The sequence below is a fragment of the Megalops cyprinoides genome, chromosome 14 (assembly GCF_013368585.1).
Source record: "Megalops cyprinoides isolate fMegCyp1 chromosome 14, fMegCyp1.pri, whole genome shotgun sequence".
NCBI classification, from domain to species: domain Eukaryota; kingdom Metazoa; phylum Chordata; class Actinopteri; order Elopiformes; family Megalopidae; genus Megalops; species Megalops cyprinoides.
This window is the reverse complement of record NC_050596.1, coordinates 26,995,960-27,023,754: the sequence shown is the minus strand read 5'-3', so window position 1 is coordinate 27,023,754 and position 27,795 is coordinate 26,995,960. Positions and strand designations below refer to the sequence as shown.

General features: G+C 38.4%; 1 protein-coding gene across 1 annotated transcript; it reads right to left on the bottom strand.

The window, feature by feature from the left end:
• Positions 1 to 35: 35 nt before the first annotated feature.
• LOC118789223 (G-protein coupled receptor 39-like) lies at positions 36 to 27,795 on the bottom strand. Its single transcript, XM_036545569.1, has 2 exons — positions 26,608 to 27,795; positions 36 to 627 (listed from the first exon to the last, which is right to left on the bottom strand). The coding sequence occupies exons 1-2, from the start codon at positions 27,407 to 27,409 to the stop codon at positions 149 to 151; spliced, it is 1,281 nt and encodes a 426-aa protein (XP_036401462.1). The 5' UTR covers positions 27,410 to 27,795; the 3' UTR covers positions 36 to 148.

Genomic DNA, 27,795 nt, shown 5'->3' with positions numbered 1-27,795 from the left:
ACCAGGTCTCTCCTGTTCATAAAGCCTCTGACATGTTTTACCCACAATCCTTTGCATATAGCATGATGTAAATGTATACAGTATGCAACCGCTGGAATTACACTGCTGATCCAACCGTCACAACTCAGTTGATAAACCAAGAGCACGTTCACGTTTGAGTGTCAGACTTAATTTCCACACTGCTCAGTAGAGTACTGTCAGTTTCTGATGAGTTGTTGACGTTGGCAGAGGAGGGAGCAGCATCAGGGTCTTGGAATGTTGTGAGAGTGATGGGTTTGTCGTTGCTGTAGCTGGACCTCCCACGCCGGAGGGACTTGAATACCAGGGGACGCGTGGAGCGGGTGGACTCGACGCCGGGACCTCTTAGGGTCCTCTTGTTGATGTGTTCGATGGTCAGGCGACAGCGCAGCACCTGGAGGAAGACCTGGCGGAACTGGCGCGAAGACAGGTTGTAGAGGAAGGGGTTGAGCACGGAGCTGAGGTAGAAGAAGGTGTCAGCGATCGGGTGAAGGGTGACGTAGACATTGAAGTATGGCAGGGTCCAGTTGGCTTTTGGTCTTGCCGCAGTCATGAGGCGACGGATCTGGTTTGGAATCCAGCATCCGGCAAGAGCGCCAACAATTAAACCTGGATATTAAAAAGAGAGGGGCAGAAAAAAGGGGCAGATGAGAGGGAGAAGAGAAAAGGACGGGGAGAAGTGACCGCAGACTTTATGGAAGCAAACACTGAAAAACCTAAATTATGGAGAAAAAAAAAGATTTCTCACCACAAAAATGATTTCCTCGTATTCTCTTCAATGTTCTTTTTTCCCCACAAACTCCATTTATCTTACATTCATAAGAATGAGTCATTTTACTTTTTTGTAATTTTGTTCTTAATGTTAATATTACTTGCTGTTTCCTCTGTGTGCCGTGGCTTGCGCAATCTATTTCAAATCACATATTCAGTGCTTTACAATGCTTTATGATATTAATAATTTTCTGACTGATTCTGTCCATTGTCAATACAGTGTAATTGTGTCTGTTAAACTGCTTTATGAGTGGGAAGTACATTTCTGTACTCTTATTTAAAAAGAAGTCCTTATCACCATAAGCCAGTCTTACAAAGAATGAGGAATGCCAATTATTTCAATGCATATTTTCCATAGTACAACTTATTCAAACTAATATATTACAAATCCTTAAAAGTCTTGGTTTTAAAAGACTGAAACTATCAAAACATTAAATAAATGGTCATGTTATGATTTGAAGGCTGGCCTCTAGAAACAATTTAAAGAAAGCTCATTAAATGGACATGTGATGGACCATCAGATTGATCCATAAATGTTTTTCTTCGGGATTACTTGTATATTTCAATAGCTTTGATGGTTGTTTTGAAAATGTACAATAATAAAGCATGAGAAGCTATTTATGGTACATGGAAAAGTACAGTAACAAATTTTACAGAGATGTCATTTTTTTATGATGGGTTACCTTGAATGGTCTTCTGTGAAGAGTCACTGTATCCAGTAAATATAAAATACAAATAAAGAATTGTGACAAAATCTGTGCTGTGGAAACCATCATAATGTATACAGGTACACATGATCCATAAGGTGTTTTTCATGGTTTAATAAAACCATTGAACATTGTACAATTACAACACGTTTGTCCAATTTAGACTGTAACTGTCCTTACCACACATTGTATGTGAGAGCAAGGTTAGACATCTAGAATGCCTCCTCATGGCTTTAGAGTCCACCTAGCTTGATTAAAATACAAAAGCTACAGCAGGTTTAGGCTCATACTGGTAGAGGAGTTTTGTCTAAGGACTTTCAATGAGGATGGGATGGGGTGGGGCTTGCTTTCCTTCCATCTGTCATGACTTCTGCCTCACCTCTTCCTACAGAATACATGGATTAAGATGAAAAAATAAACAACCCCGGAGTGAATTTTTTTGGATTTGATCATAAAATCATCACTGCATGATGTCTCAATTCTGCCATCGCTGAAAAGACACAAATAAAGAGCACTGCTGTGAGCAGAAATGTTTGAAGAGGCTTGATTGACTTCTCTCATTAGTGTATTGAACGCTAACGAGAGAGCTGGTGAGAACAATAGCCAGATAAAAAAAACATGCTGATAAGAGTGTCCTTGGAGGGCATTCTTTGAATGCTACCTGTGGAAAACAATTCTAAGATTTACTGGCAGAAGAAATTGGGGAAAATGGTGAACAATGCCAAGGTACATGGCGAGAACCAAACCACCTTACCAAAATAATGACAAAAAAGCTGAATGGAATATTAGTACCTGTAGTACCACTGTTGTACCTATATGGATTTTGGGGGTCAGATCGTGATAAAGATTTTGTGAATTTAAGCCTTCTGTAATGGATGAACCCTCAAATACACATACAAACTCTACTGACTTGTTTCAGCAGTGTTTTTATGGTGAATGAGAGTATGTTTGTTTCAGTGTCTAGAGGATCCTCAATTGTCTTTAATTGCACCATTTAATGATAACAGCTTTGTTCCATCAAGTTAATCTGATTGGCTAATTGTAATTGTCCTTGTGTCTGATTGGAGGCATATTAAATGCAGGTGGCAGGTAGCTGGCTTTGTTGCTGACAAAGGCTGGTTGTTGTCTGCCTGTGTTTTGTGGAGTTTTTTCTTTGGGGGATTTTAAAACTATTTAAGCTTATTTATTTTTGGTCTTCCTTCTGTTTAATGTGTGGTGCATGGGGCAGCATTGTCACATTACCTAATAACTGCTAAACCAGCTGAAATGTTTGTAGGGACCTAGTTTTGATGGCCAAGTTGTGGCGCTGTCAGCAACATGGTTGATTTTGGTATCTTAGTTCTGAGGGCTGACTTTGCTATATTCATCCGATTTGTTTTAGTGTTTCTACCCAGAGTAGGATGATGAAAGGGGATGGTTGTACAACTTAGGGGGTGGATTTGAATACTTGGGGCACTGTGGATTTTTGGCATAACGCAGTAGGCATTTTCACACTAGTATTCATGCCACTTGAGAAGTGGCTATGGAGTCCAGTGTAGTGTATGGTCCAAATATCTCTCGTCTGGAGTGGTTTATAAAGGAGCATACCAAAAGGCTACCAAAAGATACCATGCCACCAGAGTTACAGCTGCCTGGAGCCATTACATAACATACAGCGTTCTATACCATAGTAGGTGCGAGAGGGAGTTTGAGGATACATTGCTTCTACTTTGCAAATATATTTTAGAATATAGTATGAAAGATCAAATTATGTGGTTACTTGAACCATGATGTGGATTGAACATGTAATTTTTCAGGCTGCAGCTGACAGCAGGTATTTGATTGAACAACAACAAATGATACATGAAAAATTGAAAAGTTGTTGGGATTGGGGGGGGGGGGGGGCACCAACTGTTAAATAACTTCAGTGCAAGTGAATTGTCTATTTAATTCTTCCTTAATTCTTAATACTTCAATAGTCAATCTATAAAACAGTGTCCATGGGTCATTTACTAGAACACAGTGGAGTGCAATGTGCTGGAAATGTAGTTTAGGCACAGCTACCTTGCAGTCACACAGAGAGATGGAGACAGAAAAATGGGAGGGAGAGATGGAAGAAACAAAGTGAAACGCAGGCTGTCTGTGACTAAGTGAGATTCAAATATGATGTATAAGTCGGTAACAGGGCTGCTGTGTGATCAGGCGAACAGGTGTTCAGATGCTCAAACCAAACTCTTACTGTTCCCACTTTTTGCTGTAAAGATGACAGCAGCCTTGTCTGAGTTCTGGCACATTGTAGGGTTGATTGCTAGGAATTACCAAATGGCTGTCCATTCTGCAGTACATGCTGTACATCCAGCACACATCCACTTGCTCTGTCGACCTGTGTCTAAGAATAGATCAAGCAGGAATTCATGCCTATGTATGATTGTGTGGTATAGGTGCCATTCACTGCACCAGGTTTCATGTATTGTCAGAACACCACTTTACAGAAAGCACAAATATAAAATAATGACGAGGAATAAATTTAACTGAATTCACTTAATAAATCACCCACTATTAGTACAAGAATACTATTGTGCATTACACAAAAAGGAGGCAGTGTAGTGTTGTGTGGTTTTGTATCCTAAAGGTAGCAAGTTAAATTCTTAAGTACATCATTGAGACTGTTTTCAAGGTACTTAAGATGAATTGCCTCAATAAAGATACAGTTGCACAAAGAATACCATATTAAATGCAATTATGTGACACCCTGGAGAAAGGCACTTGATAATAAAATAGAAACATATTATGTAAAATTTCATGAATAGAAAAGCAAGTCATATACACTTCCTGCTTATCCCACTTATGCATACGCTGCAAGGCCAATTAACTGAAAGACTTAACAGAAGAATTCATTATGGGACCTCAGTGACCTCCTTGAAGATAAGTCCTAATAATCCATTTACTAGCTGATTTTATTGGTATATATCGGTATATATCTGTCAGGCCCTAGAAGTTCTGATATATTACTGCAATTTTGTTTAGGACATGGCAAACACCTTCCAATTTGTCATTTGTGAATGGGAATGTTGAATTTACTTTCGCAAAACAAATGGAGCAATTTCAGAGCCCATGCTTAGCAACACAAATGACCCACTTAAAAATGTATCTGGTTTAGTTACAATTTCTTCACTGTCATAAATCAAGAAAATAAAACACCACTGCGTCAAAAGATCCAAATCTTGTAAACAGGAAAGGAAAAATAGTAAAAATGTTGGTTTACTTCCAAGTGTTTTGTCCATAACATTAATGTCCCAAGACTTTACTTGCCAAAGGGAGGGAAAAAAACAAACTTCTGGGGAAAAGATTTCAAAAGCAACACAAAACAAAAATTCTTTAACATATTCAATTTGTATTAATTTGAATGATGAATGTGTTTATGTGTGTACCTACCATAAAATATTACTGGGGCCATGTTTATAAATATTCTCAGAATGAATAAACATTCAATTGTGGAATATTCTCAGAAGAAGAGTAAACCAAAGTATAATTCAAAAAGCCTTTTAGATCTGTACGGAGAACCAACAAGTACTTCTGAGTGCATGAAAGTATATTAAGTGAGCTCCAACTGAAGAGGAATATGAGATGAGATCATAAAAAAACAAGAGTTCACAATTTGTGCTCAATATGAAATGTCTTTTGAGTCTGCAATGTAAACTAACTAATTCTAGGATACAGGTTAGGTCAGCAGGGGTTCTGTTTGAGAAAGATTTCATTTGCAAGCCATTCACATAGTTGACACAAAGGCATAATGAGTGGTTCAGTCCTATGGGTTCAAATCTTTGTCATCAATGACTTGGAGCTCACAGAGCTGCAGAGCAAACTGGTTTTGTCCTGCCAGGGCATGGGTATGTTCAGGTAGGTCTCTTCATCTCACCTGTGACTCATCAGTCACCTACAAACAGCCCAGTCAAGACCGTTACAGTTCTGCCTATCCTCCAATGGTGTTTCTTTCTCTGTTGCTCACTGTGCGCTGTGTAGTTTGAAAAAATGTTGAAATTCAGGCCATCCAATATAATGTTCCAGAAAATTCACAGCTAGCTGCTAGCTCTGCTGTTAATATTTCCTATAGCACCAGACAGATGTAAAAGGCACCAGTGCCAGGCTGAAAATAATCAAAGGACAGAAAGGGAAGATATGGACTTTTTTGCTGTGGCGAGAGCATGAGGTTTTACATAATCTGCAGACACCCACAACACCACTACAAACAAGGGAAACTGAAGGTTCAATAGCAGTATACTCATTTTCAGTTGTCAGGAACTGTGATATTTGTATGTGGCGTTATATTTTACTTATGCCTGTTCCATCCCTTCTCTGTACACTACCCTGAGCGCCTGAGTTGTGAGTGTACTTCTTGGTGCAAGTTTAAGATGAAAATGAATAGAAAGACTGAGGACCATTCCAAGAGTTAAAGAGAATATTTATGACCAGGTGCTCTCATGGGTTTTTGTTTGTTTTCTCAACCTTCAGGAAATGCAGAAAATTACGCACAGTCTAGTTTGTCAAAACAATATAATTTTGAGAGTGGAGCTGCTGAGCTGTACCGACAATGTATCTATATTGACTGAAAGTGTATCAATATTTAAAAAAAAAGATTTTTCGTGCCAGTAAGTCTTGCATGCTGAAGGAGTTTGTGTGGTAGTTTGTCTACAAATAGTACATCAATCTGTCTGCTAATTTATATTCAAGATAATGAAGTGTTCCCAGCCTGTGTGCCAGTTTGCTGATTGAATGTGAACTTGATGGTCTGCTGGGTCACTTAACATTATAACTACTACCAGAGGAAATAATTAAGTGTAGCAACATGTAATTTACATTCAGAAACATTAACCCTTGTTGACTGTTGAAGACTCAATCCCATATTTTACAGGCAGTTTGATTTTGCTGTGATTTAATTGATTACAAATTTAGTGACATATATTATGGTTAATATAGTGGTAAATACAAAAGGAAAATACCCTTTAGTGAATCATTGAAACATTTGGGTGAACATTTTTTGAGCAAATATTGAATTTGTTTTGAAATTTGAGATCTACATATTCAATAACTGTCCAGGACCTAGGGTAATAAATATTACAATTGCAGTGGGCCAATCAACATCCACACACAATATATTCAGATTGGAGCGGTGAGTCGGGCATGCAGATTCTTTTCGTACAACATCCGAAGGATCCGTCCCTACCTCACTACACATTCAACGAAGCTCCTATTTCAGGCCCTGGTTCTCTCACACCTGGATTACTGTAACTCCCCCTTTGCTTGTCTCCCTGCCTGTATGTAGTCCTAAATGTAGTCAAGCTGCTCCCCCTCCTCACCTTGCTTCATTGGCTTCCTGTTATTATTTGCATCAAGTTCAAAACCTTGGTGCTGGCATACAGGACAGTGAATGAGACATTCCCATCCTGCCTACAATCGGTCTTCAAAACCTATGTTCCATCAAGATTGCTACGCTTTTAGACTATGGGGCAACTGACTGTCCCGTCGGACGGGGGTCGCAAGATAGGACATGGAATCAGTGGCCACGTTCCAACGCAGACTGAAGACCCACCTCTTCAGCCTGCATCTTGGTTCCACCGCCTCCAATCCCCACCCCCTATAACCTGCTACCTCTAGTAGTTTATTTTAAGAAAGAAGTGAAAGAAGTGCATCTGTAGGTTAGCACTGGTGCTCATCTCTGTTTAACAGTGTAACAAGCAACCAAACAGAAGAATTTACTCTCATAACAAAACACTATGATTGGTTCAAGTCAGTCATTATTGATATGTCTAAGTCATTGACAGTATCTGAAATATAAACCTATTTTGATGTTAACAGAGCTTTACTAAGCTTAAAAACTTAAAAACAGAACAAGTCAGCAGAGTGAAAACTTTGCCTTTCTTGAAATGCTGAGTCACTTTTACTGATAATAAAAGGGGAAAAAATGTCCTTTGCTTCACTTTATCTATGAACATGAACAAAGGAGACAACGACCAAGGTCTCTATCAATTGTGTGTAGTTGATTATCCTTCACACAAAAAGACATCACAATGAACATTGTAATAGTGGAACAGATTTGCCTCTCAAAAGAGTGCACAATTAACCAAGCACAGAAACATCATTTCAACAGTCTCCACCACCAAATGAATCAACAGTACCAATTAAAGTCCTATGCTATCTTGCATGTTTTTTTTTATTTTTTATTATTGATACAGTATATACTGCACCTGCACAGACATGGCAAATTGCTGTTACATTAGTCTCTCTCACCCTCATGTCAAGAACTATGAAAGCAATATAGGGAAACCAAAAATGCCTTTAATATGACATATGTTGCACATATTTTGCAAGGGCTACGCAGGTAGAGAAGTGACTCGTGGCAGTTTTTCATCCTTTTTCAGCACAATTTTTCTTTTTATATCTGGAGATAATAAAAAACAGAAATTTGTTCACCCTTGTTAATTTTTTATTTCACAGGAAGTCTACCAGTGGAAATGATCAAGCTTGTAAACTGAGGTCCTTCACCGCCTCCTAGGCTGACAACATATGCTGTAGCTAGCTCAAGGGAAGTCACAAAGCACCACTAAACAGGTAGTGCAGAGGCATATTGATGGTAAAGCCAATCTATTAGTGCCAGGGTGTGATACTATGTGTGCCTGATTACCTGCAGGGTCAATGGTGTTGGGGTCACTCACTGCTTCACAGGAAAGGCTGTTATAGCCTAAGGAGCTGTCCTGGTGAATAAAGGTTATGGCAGCTCCTAGCGATTTCAGTGGATTCACTCCACTGTGGAGTGAACCTGCCTGCCCTTGCCAGATCATTAAAAAATGGCTGCCAGGATTTGTTCCTTTCTCATGTGCATGGCGGGTTGAAAAGAGCCTCTGAGCTCACCATTCGATTAAGGAAGAACACTGAGGCAGATAATTTATTTTAAAAAATGTCTAGTTTCAAGGGTGCTGCATCATGATTTCTTAGTAAGAATCTAGAATGTGCCAGTTTTCTACTCTTACAAATACAAAAAAATACGTCTTGCTGTTGTATGCACTCCGAATAAAACACTTCAAGCTGTTAAACACAAGTTTCTCAAAGCAAGTAAACTACGGCCTTCAAGTTTTCTAGATGTTATCCTGCAATAACTTGTCCTCTCTCCAGATAGTCTTGTAGGCAGGATGGCACACTGCTGAAAGGTTCATTCGACAAGACAGAACGTTTCAGCTGGTGCCGTCAATTTCTGTGACCTTTACTGGCTGAAATCTGTCCCCTGAAGTCGCACAATTTTCTTCTGTAATGGGGTTTATGAGGGAACCCCAAGGGAAAAATGGCTATCTACATATCAGGCATATTTTCAGATTATCTTGTGCATAGCTCTAGTGGATGAAAACACAGCCGATAAGCTATCTTGCTGTGGAAGGTAAAATTACACTGTCAGGGTGATGAATTATGAGTTTCTTAAGCATACTTTATACCCAACTTTCTACACTGTGATAACAGATAACATTTTTGTGGCTAATAAATGGTCTACACAGCTGCTGTGAGTAAGGACAAAAATCTGCTACATGGATAGGCTATATGAATTGGGGCATGTGTGTGTGTGTGTGTGTGTTGATTAATAAAATAAATGCTTTAATCAATGTAAGGTAAATTCATCGTTAGATTGTCGGAATGATTCATCACTCCAAGCTTCACATTGGCCATGAATTCTCTAAGCTTAATGATGCCTGTTAGTGATGCTCAAAGTGCCACATCAGCCACATAAAGCACTCTTTTATTCAGATATGCGTTGTGATGACTGGAGTACCCTGTCAGAATACCCTTGTTCAGGGGAATGCAGGTGAGAGTTTTCTTATGAACTCATAAATCAGTGAGTTTTGAGTAGATAGCAATGTCAGTCCAAGAGATTGATTTTACTCTAGGCCTGTTCTTAACAGATAAGAGCACCACAAAACATTTTTCTATGAGGCTGATGGGAGGTGAAGTCCATAAACAATGAATTCTGGAACAATTTTAGCAAGCAGTGGACTTCACCTCCCATAACCTTTTTGTGAAATATTCTGCGTAATTTTGCCTGTTGAACATGGCCCAGGTTTTACAGATACCCTTCAGGCTGCAACCATACCTGGGTTCTAAACAGCAGGTTTAATAATTTAGTCAGTTTCTACCTGGTGGCAAATAGACCCAGACCTCTGAATGATGCTGTTGCATGGCTGTATCTCCAGTCAAAATGAATGACGTAAACTAGTGCTAAAAGGGAAGCTTGTTAAAATGCCAGTCAAAATGAATGTGAAATGACATGTTAGCTCTGTGGTCTGATGTCTTCAATCATTCACCAACTCTGTAAAATGTATGCTAAATATGAGGACAATAAGGTAATGGCGTGAGAACTGACTCCAGGGACAGACTTGATGTAAACAAAAAAAGATATCTAGAAGTAATGGAGCACCTTCCTAAAGATCAAGTGAGCTGTGCTGAGAAACAAAGTTGCCCGCACCATTCAACACACATGAGGAAACTGAGTACAAATGGTGTGAGGTGAAAGAAGGACATATTCTACAGATCTCCCAGGCTTAAAAAGCATCAAAAACTAGAGATTATTAAAAATAATGAGGCAGGTGCAAAGGCTTTACAGCCGCTTAATGATTTCTGGGTGCAGACCAGTCACATTAAGTACTGGTGCTTGAAACACTCACGTTGATAAGGGACTACCTAATGTCAGGCTTGTTTACAGTATAGGTTTGTTAGCAAAAAAGCCAAAATTATTAATATCAGGGGAGAAAAAATGTTCAGGATGCAGTGTCCATCTTTGCCATGGTCTGAAAGCAGGGGAAATCCACTGGGATTAAATTAACAAAACGCTGACATGACCATCCAGATTTTACAGCAGGTCTTAATGGGAGAATGCACTTTTGTTTCAGTGCTTACTCAGGCCCAACACAAAGTAGTGCATGTCAAAATGTACAATCAGAGATGCCTAAATGAAATATTTGTCTACACATTGAATATGGGAGCCAGTAGAATGTCAAAATATATTAGTAAAATGTAGAATATGTTGAAAATGCACAAAGAAATTTTGTGTAATATATGCACGCTATATCAAACGTAGCAGGGGAAAAGGTTAATATTTTCAAGCCAAATATGAAAAATACATTATCTTTTGATTTTGAAGCTCAAAAGCCAAAGTTAGTGTGCAGAGGACATGCAAAAAGAAACATATAGTTGCTGTAACAGTTTTGGCTCAGTGTCATACAATCTCTCATTCATAGCCGCACATCACATTAGGAAACATCTCGATTTTTGGAAGATAATATGAATGTGTGAAATATCTTTATCTCTATACAATCTCCAGGCAATCTAGAAGCCTGCATCCCTACACATGCCAACATATATTCTTTCAGTACTGTATGCAACAGCAGTGGCAGTTTATCAAATAAAAATCAATTACTTTACAGCCTGAATTTTCGCATTTATCTGACAGTTTTCATTACAATCTTATTCTGGTTAACCTAGTCCAGTGTCAAAACATTGCTAACTAACATATTAAATGATGCATTTGAAGCAGTGATTTATAGACACATAGTACATCTCTCCATGACATAAACACAATTACTCAGCCTCTCTGGATTCCTTACTAAAGAACCTCTTCAGATGATTTATGGTGTATTTCAGGGGACAATCACACATGAATGAGAAGTTTAATCTCGTGTATTGTACAGTAGGACAACCGCAGAACAACTGCACAATGTGGCAATCATGCAATCAACAGCCTTTACTGAAGGAAGCAACTGAGAAAATTCAATCTGCCAGTCAAGGTAATTAAGGGGCAAAGCATAACAGTGGAAACCTGGGTAATGCTGGAATCCACTCAAAACAGCTGGTTGTTTGCCATAGATTGTGCTAAATGTCACTATCATCTCCCAAATAATGATAAGGGTGATTACGATTTGAGTCTTATATTTAGGATATATTCTTTTTGCTAAACCTCCATAAGTACTAACACTTCCTAAAATGAAATCATAATACAAAAAAAATTCTAAGTTTATTCATTTTTTTTACACAAGCCTTCCAGCTGCTTACTGTGTCACTTCTACAAGCACAAATATAAAGATTACCCTCTCTTCCTGTAACTTGATTAAAAAGCTCCTATTTATAAGCCGACAAATGAAATTCAGGCAGTGCATGCACAAATTAATGTGTCACTTAAGAGCAATCCACAAGCATTAAACTACCAAGTAACTTCATTCATTTGAAAGGGATATTATTCACATGCACCTAATTCAATTTTTTGAATGATTTCCTATCAAATCTCAGTGGGTTTATTATGATCGATCATTGTTTTGTCCCTTCTTCTTCCTTGCTTGGTTGACTCACCTTCAAAAAACCTCAGCTATTTTTTTTTATGTAGTTCCACAGTACTTCAGTAACTCACATGCTTTTAAATTGTGCTTTTGACTGTACAATGCCCTTACTGGCACATATAATTCTGAGATTAATTCAAGTGCCTGATTAATGTGAATGTTTGAACCCACATTATGACACCCACCTTAACTCCATGCAAAAGATTTTACTTGCAGAATGTGGGTGTTTCACCATCGATATAAAATGTATTCAATGTACTCATCAATATCTGTGTCATACAACACAGATCCAAAGTTCTATAACCAAATTAGCTGACTGACAAAAAAATTATCCCTTATGCCCCACTTCAAGGAAAATAATGCTCAGGTATAGGATATCAATACTGCTTCTGAAGGGATTTGCATAACAAGTAACATCCAGGAATATGAATGCATCCATAGACATGTTTACAAAACTGAATGCCAACCTATACATTTCCAGTAGACAGACAGGATGCTAGATACTTGCTCGCATTGACAAAATCTGGGATCAGTTTTAAAAAGTCAAAGTTGGAGATCTGGGTCTTTTTGCACAGTAGAGTGCAAAAAGACTTTGCTTACTGAAAGTTGTGATTCAGTGTCTTTCTTACAATCAAAAGTTTATCAAATGGTTAAGGGTTGCACAACTAACTACATACTAACTAGAGTTGCACTGTCATGTACACACACAGACAGACAGACACACGCACACACACATAATGTATTATGAAAAAACATCTATAACAATATCCATATGTTTGAAGTCAGTTACATAAATGTGTTTGAAAGAGAATGTGACTGTTTATCTCAAGCCATGACAGATACAGTTATTTATATTAATAAATACAGTATTTTTGTTTCACTTTTGGAAATGTTTTAAGAGATTATATATGCCAAAAAATCATATTCCTGTCTGTAGATTTCCACCTGAAGGTCATATTTTTGGCTAGGCTTAGAACAATGAGTCACACACAAACGTCTGTTTCATACAGTCAGACACTAGTCTACTATGATCCAGTACAATGATACACACTCCAAAATTACCAAAAGCAACTCTGATCAATGAAAAAATGCCCCTTTTAACTTAAATGAGGATTCAAATTTATTAAAAAGATAATAAATTATTTAAAATTAAAAAAAAATTAAAGTTTTTTCCTTCAACACAAAATCACAATTGTGACAAATAAATAGTATCTGCCAAGTTTATCCAGTGAAAGTCAGAGAACTAATAGAGAAGGTGAACCTTCATAAAAAGTAAGTTTTGATAGATTTGTCTGCATTAAAAGGGACGGGGTCTATATCATTGTGCCACGAATCACATTAACAAGAACTGGACCGACACTAAATATATCACACCGGAGACCTAAGAAGATAAACAGTCTATATTAATCACAATAATGCCGGTGAGAGACCATGGTGCAATGTCCATTGGTTTTACACTGATTAAAATGGAAGCCAGGAAGCAGGGAAACCAATAATGACTCTTTATAGAAGAAGTGATTGAAGTGCTGAGGAGTATCGCAAAAAGAGGTCCTCGATTCAGTTAAGTCTCCATAATCATTTATCACTCTGAAGGGCAATGCTGGGGCTCAAAGATTTTCACAACACTGGAATAGTTAAAAACAAAGAGATTCTCACTTTCAGGTCACACAGAGAAAGAGAGAGATAGAGAGACAGACAGACAGAGAGAGAGAGAGAGACAGAGAGAGAAAGAAAAAACAAAAAGTTGCATCAGGTGACATTTGCAGTAATGAGCATCGAGCAAGTTCTTGTCCCTGATCGCCTATAACAGGGTGTATGGGGCCATTAGATAGCAATGTTCCTTCCCTTGCTATATTTTTACTTAGATTTTATACATCGCCTCTGACTATAAAAGGTGACAAATTGTGACCATGGTTGCAAAAATCTATACCACAGTTTTTGTAAACAAGATTACACAGATAATTTAGAAACAGCAGAAACTTTGCTCTAAAATCCCAAACAGGTTACTGAACAGTTTACTCTATGTATAATTTGCACCATGAACAGTATCAGTGCCTTTTTAGCTGAAGCATTGTAGAGGCAGTACATTTTATGCAATTGATTGAAATATTCAATTTACTCCCTCATTGGATTTAATAACATTTATACAACAACACTTTGCAGCCTGAATATTGACCAATTGACCAAATAAAGCCATCACCACTGGCAACCAAACACAAATGAACAGGAAGAGGAGCAGATACTGCTTCCTATTACAGGAGCTGTAGCAACTAATATGGTGACGAGTGCAGTGCCAAGCATCAATTTCTCTGTGACCATAAGGAGGACAATGACAGCATTTTATACTAAACTAATTCATTCACATCTGTGTTTTCTGCTGGGTTGCTTTCACTTTAAACATAGCTATATGGGATATGTTTCTTTTGCCTTGACACGACCTCAGATAGAAGTTGACTCCAAATGGATGGCGTTGCCTTCCACCTTGCATACACAAAATACACAAATCTGATTGGCTGAGATCTCTAAACGTGATGGGTCAATGACAAATAGCTGGCAAAAGGAATTACTACACTGTACTGTAGGCAGAGAGTATAATTGGCTTCCACTGATAATAACTTTGCCAACAAACTCCATCTATTATAAACTATACATGTTATCATGATTGAAATGATCATCATCATGTAAGCACTTGCCATTTATTGGTAAATAGGTAGACGTGATTTTATTAACATGATCATACTGATATTACAAGGGCACTTTGACAACATAATCTGGGATTTCGCTGCTAGGTAGCCAGCTGACTAGCAGTAGGGCAACTTCACAACTTGGAATTGTGGGGCAGTCGAGCATTCAAAATCAGCTGAGTGCAGTGACCTGGCTGGCTGGCTGGTAGGGTTGGATGATAGACTGAAGATACACAAACATACTGTACATATAATGGAGATTTATGCTAGAGATCCAGTGCCTACAAAGTTATAAATATCGGTAGACCTCTTAAATCAACACATTTAAAGCTACATTTTTTTCGATATAAATTAATTATATATTTTTTAATTGTTCATAAATTTATGGTCTAATTAAGCGGGTCCAATTAACTCCAGTGCTCTCTGTCTCAGCCTAAAATGCCTGGATATTTATAGGCTGCCCCTCCCTTGGAGTAGCACATATGTCTGATGCCTGTTCTTATGTTTATGGCATTATTTTGAGCTTTGTACATTCAAAATAAATCTACAGAACGTGGTAAATCATAGCATGTCACATTGTCAATAAAAGCTCCCCATCTGAATGATAGAAACATATTCAGGTTTTGATTTTATTACAGCATAAGTGCTCCATTAGAAGAAAAACACACAGACCTCATAAATCAAATTGTTACCATGGCAATGCTGGGTCTTGCCCATGAGCATACAGGCAACTGTTTATTATCACCAGTTAACATTCAGAAAGTTGCCATGCACTGCTTTTATAAAAATGAGAGAATGTATTCTTCCTCAAAACCATCTGAATAATTTAATTTCATACACAATTTGTGTTGTCCTTTAATCATAGCTGTGAATTTGAAAAAGTATGTTGTTTTCCTTTTTGAAAGGACACATTTACAAAAAAAAAGGTGTAAGAAACAACTGCTAAAAATACAGATACCTCAAAATAAAGGATAAAGCACACAATGGTTGGAGAAAATACAGGTCATAGTAACTAACACAACAGATCTTTTCTACTAATGCATTTTTTTCCCTCTGACTCTAATGTTACAATTATTTTTTTTGTGGACAAACTCTTTATTGTGTATATTTCCACAGCTGAAATACATAATCCTTTGAAATAATTAGGAATTCAATGAGAAATAAATCAGATTTAAGTGGGTAAAAAAATACATCAGCCTTTTATGTTCAGGAAGGCAACTTTTTCTGACACATGCATGTACTGTATTTCCAGTATTGACTGTTGTAATTTGCCTTAAATTTAGTTACATTATTTTTTGTACCATGTCTTTCTAACGGCAGTATCTCCTAAATACTTTTCGTCAAGCAAGACAGGTACTTTCCAAGAGTTGTAAGGCAAACTACAGGCTGTTCAGGGCGACAGATATGAAATGCAGTCAGAATGTCATAGGAGTCTGGCTGTCCTCAGAATAACCTCTTGAATTGTGAAATCATTTTTAAGAATAGCACTAGCAAAAGCTCATTACAAAAACTATCTATTATTCATGAATGTGCTTGGCTGAATGGCTATCCCCTCATTTTATTTTTGTCTAAGCAGTTTTTATGGTCTTGTAACATATGTAACTTCCTGTCCTCAAATCCCATGTAAAAAAGTATAACATCAATTTACTGTTCATTATTACAGTTATACAGTAACTGTACTGCTGTTTCTGTAATGTCCTTGGGTTTAATTGCTGTTGTCCCCAGGACCCAAACTACAAAATTATGACAAACTTTCACTAAAATTAGAAATGACATATGGCACACAAGACTTGTAACTTGTCACATTTAGTAATATATCTAACATTTTTGAACTAGCAACACTGAGATCTTTAAACCCAATAATTTTGAAATTACAAAAAGGCAATATGAGTAAATAATATAATTAAATGTGAAATCCAATCAAAATACATCGCATATATCATAATTGACTATTGTCAACTTTATAGATGTTCTTATTATATTTTAGGGACAATGAAATGTAATTTTTCTTATTTTCTACAATATTAAGACATTTAGTGACAAAAATTCTGTTTTTTTTTAAATATAGGAATGTAATGTAGGACTGTAATGTAATGTAACATAATATAGGCAATATATAAACCAAAAATTGCCATAGATTTTATCACTTTTTTTAACTTTTAAATTGCACTAATCTGCTTACTTTTCTTTATTTGCTTTAGACACATGCTAAAGTTGCACATTATTCATTGATGCAGATTGGTGTATACTGAAGGGATTCATGTTAAGCACTTTGCTTGAGGGCTTTACGACAATGGGGCTGAGAATTAAACACGGCTCTACAAACCCAGTTGACTGACTACGGTGCTGTGCTTTAGCACATCTCATTTGTAACCTCAGTTTTTAGCGCTCCATGCATTTCAACGTCGTTATGCCATCCTCTGTTAACTCACATGATAGCTTTGATTACATTATGTGCACAAACAGCTGTACCTGGGGCATTAAGTCAACCAGCTTGTGGGATTCTGGTGGTTCATTATGATGATGAAATTCCATCATGTACTCTGTGAAGATGTGGCATTCAAGTCCCAGTCCAATCGCTGTTTATATTTTCTGTGGGACTCAGTTGCAAAAAAAAAGACTACCCCAGATCAGTGTGAGAATTAATTTGTAACAACTGTCACAAAAGCCATCCATAAATCATGCTGAGATCACAGGAGACTGAGTATGGAAAAACCATGACTAAGGTCTTTTTAAAAATAAGTTGTCCATTGTACAAAACTGAGTTATGAATTATCTGCTTAGGCATTATTTATTGTTTGCATGTAGACTAACATATTCATAACATATATAAGTGGTTATACATAATAAATCACTTACATACAGTTGATAAAAGGAGAATGGAACCAGATTGTTAGACATAATACTAAATTGAAATCGATATGAATTTCCACATATATATATATATATATAAATACTCAATTACTTTGGCTTATATTTTTTCCCTACCAATACAGATGTAAATGTATTATTTATAGCTCAGTGCAACAAACAAGTATACAGTGGGGTCATGTTCTGCTAAAATCCTATGCCTCTGGAAAAATGACACACTGTAAAAGTACGTTGCACTCTCACACACCTTATTTTGTGTGACAGACTTGCCCTTTTATTTTGTTCAGGCAAGGTGCGCATAAATATCCAATAGATTCCAGCTACAGCTGTGCTTGGCCAGAGCCCTTCTCAAAATATTTCCCAGTCACCCCACTGGCCCAGTCTACCTCTGCCAATAGCCTCCCTGTCTTATTTATACCACATCTCATCTCAGGAAACACCCACGTCTGTCCCCCAGCCAAATGAATATGATTGGACTATCCAACCGCACCATACCCTTAGGCCTCTGAACGCCCAGCCGTATGACTTTAAAAATGAAGCCATATCCCTCCAAACCATAACCTCTGCACAATAGGAGGAAAAAAAAATTCTAAATGGATTACAACCTTGCTGAAGTGTGCTGGAGGCATTCAAGGCTGGATGGAAATAGCTGCATGAAAAAAAAAAAAAAAACACAGGATGCAAAAAAGCAAAGTTGCAAATCATGCCATGGCCACCTGCAGTTCTTGCATATTTAAAAATGTTTCAAGGATGCAGGGTAACACACAGACAGAAATGATTGAAATCCTGTAGATGTGAAATAAAAGTCAGGCTTGCATGCAAAGAGCCAGCTTTTAGCATGAGGAAAACGTAACCAGAGATATAAAATCTCAAAACTGCACCGCTTTCTTAATGCAATGTGAACTGAAGGGGAATTTGTAATTCAAGTGAGTATGCTTGGTTGCCATTAGGGGACTGAGTGGCAATTTCCCATTTTTTTCCCCACACTAACATGCGTATTTTGTGTTCTCCTCCCAAGAGTGAATGGCTTGATACCTCACTATCTATAACTGAAAGGTGTTCCATTATAATGTCTATCTGTCCTAGCACAGATTGATTGCATGTCATTGCTTCTGCTATCATCACTTTTAGTGATTTATTTTCTGTTACCAAAGCATCATTGCTCCATCTTTCAAGTTATATTTACTATAACTCACAATGTCTCTGTGCAGCTCTCTGACATATTCATTATCAAGAGCAATATACTGAATAAAATTTGAAAAAGTAATTAAAAAACAATTATTTTTAGAATTAAGGTGCCCTTAAAACATTTTTAGAGAGATGAAACTATGGATCAGATCTGACTGCATAATATCTTTAGAGACTGACACTACAGATATACACACCCAGGTCATACTGCATTAACACCCTGTTACTACTGTTATCACTGTCTGTTTATACAGGATGAGGAGCTACAAGCTCCTAACTTTAGTTAATATAAATCTAGTGCAAACCATATGATTACAATACCTAATGCTTACAATTTTCCTCTTGTCAGACTGACAGGTAGATACACAGTAATTGTACGATGTCACCTTCAATCAGTTGTGGGAACCTACAAAAAATCAAATAAAAACATAAAATATCTTGAGGGGACTGTTTGGTTATCTCTTGCCCAACACTATCTGCTCCATCCTTGCCCCAGTCATCCCCTACGTTGGTTAGCCAGCAGCATCTCGCTGCCTGTCAGTTGATGATGAGGTTACCACTGGCGACAGTTCTCTCATGCAAATGGATGATGCAAGCGTTGCAAAAACCTTGGGCTGACAACCATAAGCGTGATCCATCTTGGCCCAGAAATTTGTCCCAGAGGAGGTTTTTCCACCATTGAACCAGTGAGCACTTCCATAAGCACGCCAGCAGCAAGCCACCAAGCAGCAGCATTGTTGTCATAATTTAGATGACTTCATTTTCCATTAACCCCTCTAGTGCCAGTGACAAAATTGCTTACCAGTAAAAACACTGGCCCCAGACCGTGTTTTTACGGAACAACAATCACATACAGCTGTACAAAATAATTGTGTCAACAAATACATTTTATCTGCTTTGAAAACGCTTTTCAGAGCATCGATGTAGCAAAACTATAAGTATAATAGATTGTTATACAACGTGTAATATGCAACTACACGGTAGCTACTAAGTGCAACTTTATGGGTCCAGTAGACTTACATTCTCAAATCCAGATACACCATTTGAGTACATTGCTCACCAAAATATTACACTATACAACTTTTGTATTGTGTGATTGTGACAGTTTACAGTGTATGGGTGATACCATCAGGAAAAATGAACCATTTTCACTGTTTGTATTTTCAATCCTCATAACGTAGGTCAGAGTAAGCTCAGCTTGGCAGTATGCTGAAAGCATAGTGAAAGCATAACCTGGCAGACTTTAAAGATATTCAAAAGTTGTCAGGTTGGCTAGGCAACAGATGGTTTCGAAGTGGTGGCTTGGCTTCACTTATTGATACGACTTAGTGGTATTTACACAGCAAACAAAAAAAGAAAAGAAAAAGCTTATATCAAGGACAGATTTGCCCACCAGTGAGAGTACAGTACAATATTCAACACAGAATGCTGTGTATCTCAGTGAAGCCTGGTAAGCTTAAACTTGCTGCAGGACAAAGATTTTTTTCTTTTTTCTTTTTCTATTTTTTTGCATAGGAAACAACCCACACCATAATAAAGTACAGGTATAAAGACAGATTTCAAAAGACTTGAAATGTTTTACATGAAGACTAATACCATGATACCAAAAGTAAAAAAAAAAAAACATATGCTAAAATGTTTGTTTATTAATGAAGACTCCATTCCTATAGGTACTCTAAGGCACTCCAAATCATTTCTTATATTTGTTTCCTTTGCTGCGTGCGCAACAACTAACACATATTTGCTGATGAAGTTGGTTTCACAATAAAGCATGTTCACAATATCCAAAAGCTCCATACCGCAGCTGCAGTACATCTGGAAGGTAGCACACACAAACCACTCAACCTTACCAAACACAGAACAGGACAAGGAAGGAGAGGAATGGCTAATGATATTGATTTTTCTCAAAGTATGTACTTATGTCTGAGAGCAGCAGAAAAATCGCCCAGTGTGATTCTGTCAAGAGACTTGGAGAGCAGCGTGTGGAGAGAGACTGAGAGGGGGAGGGGGGGATATGAATGTTGGTGTTTCAAGTTAACCATGAAGGGCAAAATTGGAACGCCAGAGGCAGGAAAACAAAATTAATATGCATATCACAAATAGCCACTAGAGTAAGAGAGAAAAAAAACAACAATCTAAAGCAATTAACCTTTTGTCTTAACATGATGCTTAGGTACCTTAACTAGTTTGAACACTGCATTAATTATTCTCCAAAGTCACAGAGAGGGAACAGCACAGATTAAAAATATGTGTTGTGGTAATGAAGTAGAGGGTGCTGACAAAAATATATATTGTAACTGGTTGAGACAAAGATAGCAACACAGATAAACACTGGACATGCATTGGTATTTCGGGATTAACTGGATTGCAGGCTGTTTCGTAAATCTCAAAGCCATGGTCCTCCTTTCTCTGTCTTCAGCCCAGGTGCCAGGGTGCCAGGGTGTACCATCTTATCTTTCTGTCAACTCTCCTGCACTGGTAATGTGTGCAGCTCTGTTTCTGGTTCTCTGGCTACCTGGCAGGCTGCTAACACCTTGTCTCCAGGACAATCTGCGTCCCTGGCTCCCAGCCTTTCACAGAATATAGCATACAGCATATTCTCATCTCTCTCCCCCAGATCGCCATGGCCACTTTGCAGCTAACAATCATTATTTTCATTTCCCTCCTCTGATGCATGAGCCTCTCTGATGTCTGCGTGTCTTGAAGAAATCTCCTCCAGGATGACAGCCAATCATCTGAAAATCCAGGGTCTGTTTATAGTTACTCGCATCCAATCTGTTCGTTTTATTTCCCATGTTTTTGTTAGTTTGAAAAAAAAAGTTCTTGGAGTGAAGCTTTTGTTCATTATATCTATAGAGATGTTTATGTTAAATATAATTCATAAATGTGTAATAATATATAATACCAGGTAACTTGCTAGTGTTAGATGGGACATTAAACCTCTCCTTTTTACAATTGTCTGTGCTATCCTGGTAAAGACAGTTTCACTTAGATCTATGTTCCACAAAGTTCTTGTTTATTTTGTTGGATACAGCTGCCTTTCCAGGGGGATGACGTAGTGCTGTGTGGTTAGGCTGCCCTCTAATGGAGGTGAACTGGTAGTGCAGGTAAAGAAGATGTGTGGCTTGGGCTGCTTGAGTTCAAAGTCAAAGTCAACTTTATTGTCTTGATTGAAAATCTCACATTATTTATACTTTTAGAATGCTTCTGTCTGAGAAAGCAATATTTTCAAAATTTGCCCTGTCACAAATACCGCAGTTATTTCTTTAGACGCATTCAGTTACATATGACACTTTTCATCTGTTCACCTGGTGATTGTGGTAAGATGTAATTAATATAGTTAATAATAAACAAAGTTTTAATCTGATACAGTTTTATGATCAACATTTCAAGACTGACTTTACACAGTAGTGCAAGATATTATATTCTAGAAAAGAAGAAAAGATTTTTAAATGTTCATCAAAAACCCACATCATTAGCAACCAACTCACTGATATAACTGGCTCAGCAAATATGGTTAGCCATTCAGTTTATTCTGGAGGGGGTGCATTTAGCTCCACCCATTTGTGAGGTGGTGCAGATATATTGTTAGAAAAGCCCATTTTGTGGTCCATTGTATGGGGACTGAATGAATCTAAAATGAGCATGAAAGTCAGACTGTACCCACCTTTCCTGACTGTATCTCCTATTATAGAGTGCAAGACCTCATTAGACAAACATTCTACAGTGATGAGAACACAGACAAAAAATTCCATCCCAGAAATCCACCTCAGATAAGGGAAGGCGTAATGCCCAGTTGCTTTCAGCCCATCTGTGTGTGGTTCCACGCACTTTCGGTTATTGACCTCTAGGCTAATTAAATCAGTAACCTTGCTTCAAGGTACTCCACATTAACTCAGAAGCTTTTACAGGTGTTAACGTTGCCGCTTCAAGCCATTATTACTGAAACAGCAGGATTGTGATAGTTATTAAATCAGGTAAATAATCAGTGAAATTGTTGTAGCAATGCACAGAAAATACAGCCATAACATCAAACTGGGAGAACACAGGGATACGTCACGTCACAGTGCCACTGACATTAAATCCAATGGATTACTTTATCTGTTTGCTATAAAGACAACCATATTGAGTGAAAATTACAATGAATACATTATTCATTCTATGACTCAAGGTTTTCCAATATTTTCATTTTACTCAGAGTATTGTGGTAAAAGCACAATAAAGGTCAAGCATACAATCATTGTACCCAACCCAATATTTGAATCAAAGGTCTGAATCATAGGTATAACACAACAATGTTACATCTGATCATGGTTCTTCAGCATGATTACATGTTCAACACTAACCTTGCAACATTTTATAAATATTAATTTTAAGATTTACGTCTTTATTTGAATTATAGCACACTGCCTGTTGGAATCATAAATAAATCCAAATAATTCATATATAATTACCAATCACTGCAGGACAAGGAAAACCACTGCAAATGTGAATGAGTAATACTGTATAAATGGGATGTCTGTTACTTCATATTTTTTGGTTTGTTGCATAAGACTTGCTCTTCATTACATATGAGATGTATTACTGTTGGACTGAATGAATTAGTGTGCCTTACTTCCCATTATCAACGAAATTGATTGATTGAAGTCAATTTAAAATCCTGATTTAAATTACTCACACTGTGTTTAAATGTCAAAGACATTTTCTACATTAAAATCTCAACCTACCTCACTGCTTTCGATGTAATGCCATTTTAAATCAGCAGTGGAGACATTTGGAAGTGCTGTGGTGTACTTCTTCTGTACAGCATTAGTATTTCAATTAAAGAAACGTCAGTAAAAGCCTACATCCCTTCCCTCTATAATCTTTAACTTGTCTTTCTGTATAATATCATTTTCAAAGACTGTTAATTCACCCTGGTAGAGAAAAATTATATGTTAAGGCACACAGTCTCCCACCACCTGTCACTTGTTAAACTGCATGAAAGCAAAGCAGTAAAGGACCAAAATCAATACCATACTGTACATTTTCTTTTATAGAGAACACAGGATTAGATGGGGGATTTTATACAGTCACTTTTATAGAGGCTATTTATTTTAGAATGCACTAAACAAAGTCATGTTTTAGCTCCAGTCATAGATCAAGCTGATTTATGAGGTGACAGACACCTGCTATCGGGGATGTCATAATATGACCTCACCAGATCCTTCTGAGAAAAAAAAACCCTGTGTCAGTACTTCGGCCCCCTAGCTGTTGTTTTGGTGTTCTTCCTGTCTGTCAGTGTTGTCCATGCGATTTTGTTTACTGTGTCCATGTGTTCCGGCCCTGCCCCGCTCTCCGCCCTGTCCCCGCCCACCTGATTTCCTCTTCGCCTCCACCTGCCTGCCTGCCCACCTGCATCCCATCTCCTCGTCAGCCCAGCCCTATATCTACCCTGCTTGTCTCTGTCTTGTTGCCAGTTTGTCTCAGTGCTTTCTCTGTTAGAGGCCCACCTTGTTGTGTTAGTGGTCCCATACCGATTTCTGCCTGACTTCGTACCTGCCTTGGTCACCTGATCTGCCTGCCTACCCGGTTTCAACCCAGCCTGTTCCTGTCTCTGATCCCTGCTCCTGGTTTGTGTCTGCCTCGGACTGCCACCACAAACTTGCCCAGCAATTCCAAATAAAGCCCTTGAAACCTGTACTCGCCTGGTCTGAGTTTGTGCCTGCGTCCTGACATCCTGATACTTACTGAGACAAGTACCTGCATGCTACACTTAAATGAATTCTCACAGGAGACATTAATGTGCTTGAAGTTGCATTAATCAATTCAGATGCTGTGTTGCTGTAAATATCGTAATTGAAATCCACTCAACCTTTGCAGCCTTGAGACAATATGGCTGTAAAACATCAAGCACCAATTCAATCTAGCTGCAATATGATTTGTCCTTGATTTTTAGTGGTGCATTTAAGCAAATGCTACTGTTTATTTAATTTTACAAAGCTTTTTAGTGTTAATTTCACGCTGTTCTGTGAGAAATGAAAGAAAAAGTATCTCATTAAATGTGTTTTACAAGGTCGCAGAAAAAGCATATCATTATTCCATTGGTTCTGGGCCAATGTGGTGTTCATTTAATTGCAAATAAATTACTCAAGTTTATCAAATCATAAGAATACATTCATGGTAGCATCAAGATTAATATCAACGTATAATGCTCTCACTTACTTTTTCCACTCTACCATGGTTCATATTTGTTTACAAGTAACATTTATTATTTTAGAAAATATGTTAATTTAAATTGCAAATGTCTTATATCTTCATTGCCTTCATGGACTTATGGTGTTTATCAAATGAGAACGAAAGTTATGATTATGCATTAGGTAGTAAATGCATAAATTCCATATTTGAGAAAGTATAAATAACTTACTAACAGACATACAGCATGCCATAAACACATGTATGGAAAGATTTCCACTATTTTTGAGATCATGTTTCAGGTAAGCAGGAGTGTTGTGGTAATTTTCCTATTATTAATTTCCCTTGGTAGAGGCCCTGCTCTTGGGTGACTTCCATGGCTAAAATCTAAATTTTGCATTGTGAAGCTGGATATTGATTTGCTGAAACAACTCACTTTCATCACATTGCTGTTCATGTTGTGTACCATACTCAAGGGTACAACAGCAGTGCTCTACCTGAGAAACAAATCTGTAAGTTTTTGTTTAGAAGGCCAGTTTCTTGTGTGCTAAGCAACTAAGCTCCAGTAATAACCACAGTTTATACTCAGTTCATGGTGAAACACAGCCACCTGCCAAGGAGTTCATCTGGAAACCGACAGGCCAGGGACAAATGAGTAAACTTCCTTTTTAAACAAAGTAGCAACCCAACCCCAAAAATGCTTTTAATGGATTCCACAAACACTGCGCCAAACACAAATGAAATATTTTCAAGGTATTGCATTTGCAATGAATATCCTCACAACAACACATTAATCTGCTTGGTTAACACTGCCATGATAATCAAAACACTACCAGTGACGTATCACCAAGAATTTCTCCAGCAGGTAGCCCTGAGCATGAAAATAAGCTCCAAAGGGTGAAACTGCATAAATGAAATCATTAACTGTCATCGCAGCATTTCAAAATGCTTTTGATAAAGTTTTAAATGCTTTTGAGGAAGATGAGGTATGGAGGAAGGGAATTATTTCTAGTTTTAAATAAATGTCAGAGGGTCAAATGACAGTGCACCCCTGAAATCCCTAACAGGAGTCTAGGCAACTGCTACCAGTTTACCTGAAAGCATCATGGACTATAATGGGATATTAGCATTTTCTCTCTGTTTTTCACCTCAGATTTTGCAATCACCCACTGTGCTTTGCACTCGTCTCACTGTGAGTTCTGCACTCCTAAAGCGGGTGTAGCAAACGCAGTGCTCTGATACACACCCGTGCCAGCCACACTACAAGCGCCACAGTGCACTAAGGAGAGCAAATGTCGAGTGGGGGATGGCTGCATCTCCATGACATCATCTGACATCATCTGACATCCTCATCTGTGAGTCACTGGATTCCAAGAGCAGTGCAACAAAGCCAACAAGGCGAGCCCCGCCCTGCTGGGAAAAGCCAGCTGTGTTCCATCGCTATGAACCCTCAGTCATTGTGGTGAACGACACAGCTTAGCTTGAAAACCGGGTCCAAGCTGTTACAGCCTGTGTTGAAAATGAGCACCTTCACCAAATGAGCCTGTTGATGTTATGTATCTGGTATATCTATGCCCTTAATAATTCAGAATGGGATGAGCTGGGCATCATCGAAAAGATATCAAAAACATCATAAACAAAAATACTAAATAGAGGCATTTTTCTACGTATTAACCTGAAAATTGAACAATGATAGAATTTCTACTTGTGTTCCCTCACTGGGATTTTATGAGTTAATTTATGATGACTATCTATTATTGAAATATAAAAGTCCATACATGTACCATTGTAGATAGTAAACACCCATATTACAGCTGTCAATAAATTTTTTAAGTAAAGTCTTACCTAAAAACAGGATAGTTTGCTTTCTGGATGCTTTAACCTTGGAACTCTCGTGCTTGGGCAGGAACCTCACACTGTTGACCTCTGGCTTGGCTGGCTGGCCCTTGTTGTCCTTCAGCACACTGATCATGCTCTTGCACATTATACCCACACTCACTAGCACCACAACGTACACGATGAATGCAATGAAGATGCTGGACCTGTACATCACCCAGCGGCGGGTGAGGTTTGTGCAGAATGTCAAGTTCTGCTGTTCCACTCTGTCAAAAAGCGGGTCGCCCTTGGGCCCCTCGGTCCCAGTGGCAAAAAGCAGAGGAAGGGCGACCATGGCCGAGGCTATCCAGACGAAAACGATGAGCTTGACTGTGCGAGAGCCTGACAGTGACTTGTATCTGAAGGGGTGGCAGATGGCAATGTAGCGCTCAAAGCTGAGAGTGGCCACATTCAGGATGGTGGCGTAGCTGCATGCCTCGAAGAGGAAGTTGTAGACCTTGCAGGCCACGTTGCCGGAGGCGGACGAGAAGGGGAACCAGATGGCGCTGTAAAGCTCCACAGGAAGCCCGATCAGTAGTACCAGGAGGTCCGAGCAGGCCAGGCTTACCATGTGGTCGGTCACGTTCTTCTGCAGGTAGCCCTTCCTCTGCAGCACCTGGGTGACTCGGATGGTGATGCTGTTTCCCACGATCCCCGTCAGCAGGATGACGCTGTAGAGGACGGTGAGGAAGATCTTCATCGGCGTTGCCTGCTCCAGCTGCTTCCATTCGTCCGTCTTCATCTCTGCGGCTATCTCGTAGTCCGGCTCCATGGTTAAAAGATTATCTGCTTTTTTTCCTGGGGAGGGGTGGATTTAGAACATTATTGATCCTCTCTGTTGTTAACACAGCTCTCAGGCACACCGAGAGAGTGAGCAAACAATCCACAAGCTGGCTGAGGATGACTTCGCTTTAACTCTGGCCGAATTTAGCAATAGATCCAGCTGATTTGAAATACTTGAGAGACCTGAAAGACTTGAAAGACCTAAAACATCCTCCTCCCCCTTCCTGCTGTCTCCCAGCCCTTCTTCTCCAAGTGGAGCGACCTCGGAGTGTAAACTTGTCCAGTAATTAATCGTCCATTTCCACTTCTTGTTTCCAAATACTGTACGGAACAACGCTCTCTGTTTTCTGCGGGTTGTGACATGTATCAGGGTAA